The sequence below is a fragment of the Atta cephalotes genome, assembly GCF_000143395.1.
Source record: "Atta cephalotes unplaced genomic scaffold scaffold00063, whole genome shotgun sequence".
Classification (NCBI taxonomy): Eukaryota; Metazoa; Arthropoda; class Insecta; order Hymenoptera; family Formicidae; genus Atta; species Atta cephalotes.
In genome coordinates, this window is record NW_012130127.1 from 11301 (window position 1) to 21931 (window position 10631).

The 10631-nt window shown below is 30.6% G+C and overlaps 1 protein-coding gene across 1 annotated transcript; it reads left to right on the forward strand.

Moving 5' to 3' along the window:
• The first annotated feature begins 1578 nt into the window (after window positions 1-1578).
• On the forward strand, window positions 1579-8238 carry LOC105623700 (peptidyl-prolyl cis-trans isomerase G). Its single transcript, XM_012205082.1, has 9 exons — window positions 1579-1768; window positions 4325-4629; window positions 4747-4834; window positions 5549-5578; window positions 5700-5845; window positions 5922-6015; window positions 6075-6324; window positions 6987-7082; window positions 7558-8238. Exons 2-9 carry the CDS (start codon window positions 4347-4349, stop codon window positions 8236-8238), a joined length of 1668 nt encoding a protein of 555 aa, XP_012060472.1. The 5' UTR covers window positions 1579-1768; window positions 4325-4346.
• The last annotated feature ends 2393 nt before the right edge of the window (window positions 8239-10631 follow it).

Genomic DNA, 10631 nt, shown 5'->3' on the forward strand with positions numbered 1-10631 from the left:
TCAATTAAATCCAAAAAAAAGTATTCGCTATTTAAAATACGCATTCGGATAAAAAAAATTTCAATCCATTTTAATCCATTCTCGTTTGCTGAGTAATTTGATGTATCCCTAATAGTACAAACGTCAATATGTTGACTATAAGTTGAATTGTACAGACATCTTTCCAATATCGAGGGAGATCTAGTCTTTAGGATATTTAGTGCGATTTACGTTCATAAAGCTTAAATATGAAATCATTTTGTCCTTATTGTTTAACTATAGTTAAACAAGGATGAACAGAATGCTGTGAGCGTTGTGGGCGTTGTGAATCGGACCAGTTTAGAATAGTTGACTTAAAGTCAGCTTACAGTCTTTAAAGTGGACATTATATGACTTAGAGACGTCTCCAAGTTGTCTAAAGTTGTCAAAGTCGACTTACGGACTTCATTTTTTCATGTCTAGAAGTTATAGTCGATTCAGAGTCGACTTAGAGTCGACTTTGTGCTGTTAGGGATTTCTTGTCGAGTAATGGTCTAGTTTCCACCGAGGGTTTAATCCGGATCTGAATGTAAGAATCAATCAACTACAGTCGAGTATTTCAGCAGAACGACAAGAGAATGCTCGACTGTAGTTGGTTGGTTCTTACGTTCTGATTCGAATTAAACCCTCGGTAGAAACTAGGCCAATGTCATGTGAGAAATGTCACATTTCCACTATGATGAAAACTATCCAATCAAGTGAGAGAGTAAATCACTTTTATCATTGGCTGCGTTCAGCAGACTCAGCAGTTGAGTAAGTGCTCACTATTATTGGTGTATTCTTTTAGATCCAATCAGCATTTTAGATCTTAGAAGAATATATTTGTAGCAAGAATAATCACTCAACTCTTGAATTCGCTGAATGCAGCCATGACACTAAAGTTTCGAGATACACGATCGACTTCCTGATCATATTATCTCCGCTTCATGGAGGCAGGAATCATTAATTAAGAAAAGAATTATGAATGCACACTGACTGCGGTCGATTTAAGTCCATTCTACAATGAGCAATAGCAGTAGTGAATTAAAGAATAGGCATAGAAATCAACTAATCATGGTTGATTATCCTTCTCACATTCGATTATAATTGGTTTGTTTTCTACGCCTATTCCTTTATTACTATTGCTACTACTCATTGTAGAATGGACTTTAGACACTTTCAGCGCTTTCAGTAGTTCTATTCTTAAGCTGGAAAGACAACGAAAAGAATGCAAAAGAAGGCAATAGGAACAGGGAATAAAAGATTTCAACCTATCACAAAGCATCCATTCTATTATTCTGGTTCTGATAAGTTGAAATCTCTTATTCCCTGTTTCTATTGCTTGTACTTTTTATTGTGTTTCCAGCTTTATTTTACGTTTAATAAATGATAAAGATAGAATAATGATTACAAGCACTTAAAGCGCGTGAACATCCAAATCGATCGCAGCCATCATGTTATCCTTTCTACCATGGCATGTATGTTGGCATCAGTTGGCATCACTGAAGAGATCCAAGAACCTTTAAAAATATACCTTTAATCTGTTAACAGTTAAATAGTTAATACATTAGCCATTTTTTGATCGAACTTCTCAACGGATCTCTTTGAGCGACCTGTCTGGAGTAATCCGGATTTTTAGGCACTCTCAATTCTTTCAGAGAGAACGTGATTGAATGCACACGTCGGGATAATTGATAACGCCGAGTACATTCCACAGATTTGATTGAATCGTGCATCGAGGGCAGTTCAATTAATCTCAAGTATTCTGGAGGTAAGCTCACTATACGATTCTCACTAGCCTTTAACCTTAGTATCCAACTTTTTCAAGATTTCCACGGATGTGCGCATGTAATCGATAGTTATTATGGTCTCTTGCTTCCTCCCATTATCACGTTTTTTATTTGAAATGATTGTTTGAAACGAAAGAGAATGGCACGCCATTCTCGACATGTGAAATGAAATCGCAAAGTCATTTCAAATAGAATCATCTGTGAATTAATTATAATGGATCATTAGCGAATTGATTTATATTCTAATATAATTTGTATTGTATTAGAATATAAATCAAATTTGCTGATATAATTTGTATTAGATTAGTGCATAATAAAAACAGTACATATGCACAGAAAGACTATTCTTAAGTCAATCTTAATATGTTCATATAAGCAGAAATATTAGGCTTGTTCTTTTTAGCCGAAATTTTTGCTCAGTTTTGAACAAATCTATTACAATCTTACTTGAGACATTGTAATTTTGATTTGATTGAATTTATTACTGTAAGTATTACTTTCAATTCAGGACTTGCTCAATTAAAAATCTTGTACAAATTCAATCAAAACAAGTATTTTGAAATCAAATTACAATATTTTTGCTTATATATAAGCATTCTATGGCTAATTTAAGAATAGCTAATTTTTTTATCTGTGTGAAATTAGCAAAATTAAATGTAAAAACATAAATATTTTATATAATTAAGTATCCAATAATGATATTGTCACATTATTGTCATATTATTTAGAACATGCATTTATTATTTCATTGTCGAAGTTGAATTATGCCATTACATTTAGATAATTTATATAAAACAGTCTTTTTAATGTGTATTAATATAGTTTAGTATAAATTCAATCAATGAATAATGAATTCTTGGCTAATGTGCAGTAAATAGTATATATTAAAGTCATTACATCCAATGGCTTGATAGCGATACAACCTATCATGATCCAAATTAGATCTACACTGAAACAGACTTAAAAATTGACAGGATCATAGTCCACACATTAATCCGAATTACATAGAGCCATCTCATGTTTTATCTCTTTCATTTACACTGAGAAAATATTTATTTTAGGCCAGGCTACTAAAAAAACGAGATCTGATCTAAAGCTAAGTTGGGTCAGACACTAAGTATTTACAGCATGAAGCCTAAATAATTTAGATCAAATTTGGGATATAGATGGTAGGCTAAGCATACGATGTAAACATAGCCATTATACATTGATTTAATCTAAACATAAAAGTAAAATGCAAACATTACGAATTATACAGATTTTACTTAACTGCACAATAAAATATGAAATTAAGAATCTCATGATTTTAAATTTATATTAAATATTTGATTTTATATTTAAATATACATTATTATATCAATTTGTGTATGATGCCTTTAATACACTGAGTGTATCCAATCAAATTTGTTAGCAAATGCACTATATGATACATTGTATACAAGATCCATTACATAATCCTAAATTTATTGCATATGTCATTTACTCTTGTTTAACACTATCATATCATTTATACGTGTACACTTAGGTTATATAAGTAAAATTCACAAAAATTCCCTCACTTGTGAATGATTTTTATTTATCTGATTAATGACTATTTCTATTAATGCAAATTAATTTAATCTCGACTTAATTTACTTTTTATTTTTTTTATAGTTCTAAAAATTAGGAAGATAACAAGTAAATTAAAGTTCGAGATTAAAGTTAATCTATATTGGTAGAAATGAATATCAGATTGATTTTAATAAGCATTTAAAGTAGTTCCACTAATATAAGACAATTTTAATTTTGGTTTAATTTACTCTTTATCTTTTTCTATTTTCTAAGAATTTTGAAAAAGATATAAAAGAATAAAATTAAACTGAAATTAAAATTAATCTTACATTGATAGAATGAGAATTAAGAATCTTAAGAAGAATTAAAGAAGAATTAAAAATTATATTAAGATATTTGAAAACAATAAAATAAAAAATAGTACTGGATTTATTAAATTCAATATTAAATTCAATATTAAAATCAAATAAAAAAAAAGTGTTAATAACGAGAAAATTAATGCAATAGGAATAAAAGGTAGATATTTACAGTGAAAAGTAAGATATGTGAGGCTGTTGCTATATGTATGAAAAAAGATATTCAGAATGTAAAATGGAAATAGCAGTGACATAAAATAAAAATAACAAAAGAAAGATCAAACAATTATTATTTGCTCATGTTTGACTTTCTTTTATTTGTATTGCTTTGCGATTGCCGAGCTTGATATTAATATTTCTTTGGAATAAAAGTACAATAAAAAAAGGAACGAGAGTCTGAGAGTGCAAAATACATGTACCAAGATGTAATCATGACATGAGGATTCACAGGATCATCTTGTATTATATAATTTATTACATCTTATATACATATTTATTAGAGATCTTTTTTTTACATGAATCTAAATACACGTGTACACATGTATCACATTTAAAATCATAATCTCTAATATTTACACAATTTTGTAATGTAATTTCAGGCTTATTGCTCATTTCTCTTGACACTTACAGATAATTCAGAGACCCTTACACCATGGTTAACGTTAACACAAGAGTATTCTTTGACATTGAGGTCGGCGGACTGCCTATGGGCAGAATAGTCTTTGAGCTATTTTCAGACACTTGTCCCATAACATGCGAGAATTTTCGAGCGTTATGTACTGGAGAAAAAGGACTTGGGAATACAACAAACAAACCGTTGCATTACAAAGGCATCGTTTTTCATCGGGTCGTAAAAGATTTTATGATTCAAGGAGGAGATTTCTCGATAGGCAATGGAACAGGTGGCGAGTCGATTTATGGTGGTACATTTGGAGGTAAATATATAAGATTTCTAGTTACAGAATCTTCATTTATCTTCATTAATTCTTCATTAAACTTAAAAAGAAAAAATGAAAATCTGCCTTCTTAACAATCATTGATTCTTTTTACAGATGAAAATTTTATTATGAAACATAACAAGCCATTCTTGTTATCAATGGCGAATCGTGGTAGAGATACCAATGGTTCACAATTTTTCATGTAAGTACATTAAGATGATATGTAAAGTTATTATTCTCTATAAAATTGATAAGTAAAATTTATACATACATGCATGTATAAATTTTACAATCTGTAAGTTTAACAATAAGTTTTACAAAGGTAAATTGAAACTAAGGTAAATATTATATACATTATGTTGTTATATATATATGGCAAAATCTTACAAGTCTTTAGCAAGCAAGATATTACAACACGGTTATTATGTGTTTTCCTTGTATTAATAGATTTCTTTTTAGAGAATAATTTTCTGAATTTGTCTTTTCTCTATTAATAATTGGGCGTTTTATGTAAATATGGTAAATAAAGTTAATACAACATTTATATTTAGTTTCCCAAAAATTTTTTTACTTGAGTACATATAAATGTGGGAAATTCAAGCAATATGAGACCAATTTCCAATTATATCATATGTTCCAAATATACACGATCGACAGATTTAATTGCATGGTAAAAGCAAATTTTAATTTTACACAAATGTACAATATTACTCCCATAATATTTATGCGGCGAACTCACGGCAAATGTTGAAAAAAACATAGGAATAAGAATCATTCTGGAGGAATGAATAACTTAGCGATGTTTTTGCGTAGTCGTGAGGGGGTCTGCACATCACTACTACAACACAATGACCAATGAAAGCTCTGGCTCTTTCTGTTCATCTCTCATCCCCTTAATCATATTTTGTTGTTGTAGTACAACACAACCAGCGCCTCACCTCGACAAGTGAGTATACATTAATACATATTGATCCTGAGATATTCTGTTTTAACTGATCGTTAAAAATAATCCAAGCCTGCTTTGTTTAAAAGCCTGTTTGTCTATATGAAAATGTTTTTGTTTTCAGTGTCCATGTGGTTTTTGGAGAAGTAGTGTCTGGGCAAGAGATCATTACGCATATTGAAGGACTTCCAGTGGACCGAATGTCACGTCCATTACAAGATGCTAAGGTTGTGAACTGTGGCGAATTAGTCTTGAAGATCAAAAGTAAAGGTATGATCGTTTTCCATTTTTCAAATAAGTATAGAAAGTCAAATATATCTATGTCATAACGTGTATATGTTTGCAGTGAAAAAACGAGAAGCGAAGCAAAGTAGTTCGGCGGATTCAGAGTCTGATTCTTATGCTGATAAAACAAAGAAGAAAAAGAAGAGCAAGAAAAGGTATGTAAAGTGTACATCCGGATGTTCAATATTGCAATAATTACACTACCTTGTTTCAGTAAAAAGAGAGCAAAGTCAGAAGAAGGTGAGATTCGGGATTCTGAGGAAGACGATGGGAAACCTCATCCATTAGTATCCGTAACCAAAATTGATCCCGACGAAATTCCAGAAGTACCAGCAAATAAATTTTTATATAGGGCAGGGTCTACCAATAATGCAAATCAGAAGGAATTTAGACAGCATTATGGAAGAGATCGTGTACGATCTCATAGAAAGACTGGTCGTATTTTCAAGGGTAGAGGAATATTTGTAAGTGATTAATATAAATTGTTATTGAGGCTCCTGAGTAGTCATCATAACCATATTGAATCGTCAGTAGTGAGAAATGTCATGTTAATTTTTGTTATGTGCCATTTTGTAAATAAAGAATTTGGATAAAACAAAATGATGAGATTGTTTTAAAACATTTGTAAAAATGAACGAAAACTATATTTATTTTCCCTTGACAATCATTTTTATTGATAAATAATCATAAAAAATGATAAAAGGCATGTGTAAGCGAAAATAGGCTACGCATGCGCATTGAATAAAAGCACTTCACGTCTATTTTATTATTTTTTATAATTATTTATTTATTAAAGGGCATAAAAATAGCTTTCGTACATTTTTATAATTGTTTTAAAGCGATCTTATCATTTCATTTTATCCAAATTGTCTTTATTTATAAAAAGCACGGAATCAAAATTAACGCGTCAGCATCATTTCTCACTTCTGACGTCACGATTCAATATGGCTATGGTAACTACTCAGGAATGTTTAGAAACCATGATTATTCAATTCATTAATTAAAACATATAATCAACGAATAGTTATGAATACAGCGTCAGATTAATTCAACTGATTTGTCTTTTGATCTTATCCATTTGCTACTAACTTTAACGTTATGAATGCACATTTATGTAAATTTCCAGCGATATCATACTCCTTCTCGAAGTCGTTCTAGAAGTATGACACCACCTCATTGGAAACAAGCTCAAAATCGTACTATTAAATTACATGAATTTCAGGTACATTTTAATATTTATATTGCTCACTACACAAAACAACAGTTTGCTAAAAAAAAACAGGTTTCCAGAAAAACGAATCTCATTCAATATTTTTTGACTTATTAAAATTTTATAATATTCATTTTGAAATACAATTTTGATATAATAATTGATTGTAGAGGCATATATAAATGAAAATAGACTACGCATGCGCATTGAATAAAAAAACATTTCACTTGCATTTTATCACTTTTTATAATTACATTTACTATCAAGGGGAACACTGTCATAAGAACAGAATAGTTTTCATCCATTTTTACGATTGTTTTAAAACGGAGTAAGAATATTCTCTTGTTTAAAGTATATTCTTTTTTTCTTTATATGTATTTCCATTCTTTTTCTACAAACAACTAAAAAAAAGATCATTTTTGAGTTATGTAGCAAATGAGCGATATGTCAAAAATATATAATTGTTTTGTGTTGTTTCATATTGCAGAAAATAGAAAAAGAGCGTCTTAAGAAAGAAGAAGAGTTCAAACAACGTGAAATTGACAGAATTAAGAGATTCGTAGAGAATCCCAATGAAAATGATCAATTGCCAGATCTCGATAATAATATATGCACAACGAAATTAATGGAGAATAAAGAGAACGATCAAGCAGATGAACCAGTAGTTATGACTAAACTGACACAGGATAATAATATAAAGAGAAACGCGGAGGGGAATGATATTATACAGAACAAGGAGGAGATTAAGCACAGCAAATATGAGAAGTCATTCAAACGTGATGCTAACCGTTCTTACAATGATAGAAACTCTCGTCGTGATTCTAAAGATACTAACAGAAGACGTGAACGCTCTCGCTCAAGAGAGCGTCGAAGATCCAGAGAGAGAGATTATGATCGTAGAAGTCGTGATAGAAGAAATCGGAGAAATTATTCTCCTCGAAGACGAGATTCTTACAGAACCAACAGACCTGGAAGAGATAACAGGCATTATGATAAGCGCAATGATCGACGTCGGAATAATTCGAATTCCCATCAGGACAATGATATCAACTCTCGTTACGATAAAAATAAATATAAGAGGAATGATAATGTATCAGACACGAATCAAGCGAAATTTAAACGTCGTTCACAGTCAAACAGCTCCAGTAGTCGACACTCCAAAGATTAATCCGCGTCGTTTCACGTTCTTTTTTTCGCTTATTGACACCAATGAAATACTATTAAAGTAAAATTTGTGACTTATTTAAAATAAATATTTGAACGATTAGTTTATAATGCAGTACTTATTAGATATTTCATATACAATAATAGATAAGCATATATAATATATACATATGTTTCTGTGGTCAATAGACTGTTTTTAATCGCCGCACTGCAAACAGCACTAAAGCTTTTTTTTCTCTTTTACCAAAAATCAAATATAAGTCTATTATTTTAAGTACGAATGACACTAGTTCAGCTATAAAGAATAGATTTAATAAAGCCGTAATCAGACTAGAGAATGGTGACGAATTCGGCACACATGCACTCTGGTGCTGCCCCGGTGTAAATGCAAAATCACTTTGGTGCTATGCCAAATTGTACTGTCAGAAACGTCAGTGCAATACTTCTTGAACTTGTTCATTTATTTGGTTAGCCCGAATATAAATTCAGCTATACTGAATCAGTTTTCATTTGCCGAATATGACAAAATGGACTGATACAGTTCATAAACCGAATGTGTGGCATTGAAAAAGTTCGCACTGGGTGCGCACTAGTGCAATCTGCCGAATTCACTATGAAATTGAAGATTGGATTAGAATTTAATCAATCAGCAAAGTTCGTTATATAGTTCAAAGTTTATAAATTTGAGATTGGTTTTCTTTTTTCTGAGTGATTAAATTCCAATCCAATCTCAAATCTCGAGTCTTTATCATATATTGCTACGAAACTAAACTTTTTTCCATTATTCATGGATATTATTTATGGATATGTTATAATTGTGGGGATGTAATTTTTAATATAATCAATTAATTGTTATAATTATATTTGAATAATAAAGCATAAAATAATTAATACTGCATTATCTAATCGTCCAAATATTAAAAATCATGCAAATATCTTTTAGGTAATCAATTTGGGATATCTCGCCAATGCTACCGAGCATTCTACTATCGATGTACAATCATCAACATATTTGCGAAATGCGAATTAATAATACCATAATAATATTGGAGCAATATATCTCGTTTTCGATTACATATTTGTAGTTGATGCACATGCTTTATCATTGGAATGTACAATAAGGTTTATCTACAACATTTACACACTTTTATGAGAATGTCTATTTTTCGCATCTTTATTTCTTTTCTATGTTGGATATGTATATTGTATTGGTAAATATTTTCAAAATATTTCTGTATGAAGTCTCTCCAAAACTTTTCAATATCAATTCCTTTTAGAATTCACATAATTCTGTTAAAATGCATGTATACATTTATATATAGGGTGTACAAAACAGAATGTATAAAAAGTCCTAAGCTCTTTAAATATCTTGAGAAAAGTAAACATTTTTGAGAAAAATTTCAAAAGTTGTACAGTTTAAAAAAAATTATTCTAATCACATATGTTTAATCTTGGATGGCGTTGCCAAGGTCAGATCAAGGTCAAATCGATTTTTTTAAATGAAACACCCTATTTTTTATATCAGAATCTAATAGCTTTTCAGCTTTTGTGGATAACATTCAAGATATTTTAGCTGTAGGTTGGACATTGCGTTGGGTATTGCTAATAACGGCGATACTTTAATTTTCAAGCTTTCAACTTGAAAAGTACTTAATAAAAAATAACTTTATTATAGTGTTTTGAAAAGTTCTTGACATCAGCTATTAAAATTCTTGCATTAAAAATAGGATATTCCTTATTTTAATAAAATTGATTTGACTTTGACCTGATCTTGGCGACGTTCATTCAAAGTCAAATGGATATCTTCTTAATTAATGGCATCTGCCTCTAATAAGTGTTTAGAGGTCAATACAGTCAGATTGCGTTTCAAAATAGAAATACACAAAAGCGAGTTTGAATACTAATGCATCAAACACACCAGCGCGATATCCAATGAATGTACAGCTTTACTGATATTCTCATTCTAAAGGTGTACGGTAAGGTATAGGTTATTGGATATCATGTGTCGCGCGCGACGAACATCGCGCCGGAGCCATTAGACTGCGATTTGAACGCTCACGCGCTTTAACTTGGATTTACAATAACTTTTTAACCTTAAGCCATAAAAAATGGATGAACACAATCGATTATTCTTCTCACATTCTGTTGTAATTGATTAGTTTCTTACGGCTTAAAACTTAAAACATCTATTGTAGATCCGGACTTAAGCGCCTGTAATTATTATTCTGTCTTTATAGTTCATTAGATGTAAAATAAGAATGAAAGTATTGAAAAGCGCTGAAAGCGTCCAAATCGACCGCAGCCTTGGTGAAAGGAATGTGATTAGTATATACATCTTTTTAAATCTTACAACTATTGTTTGAAACTTTTCTCAAAAATGGTTATTTTTCAAGATAT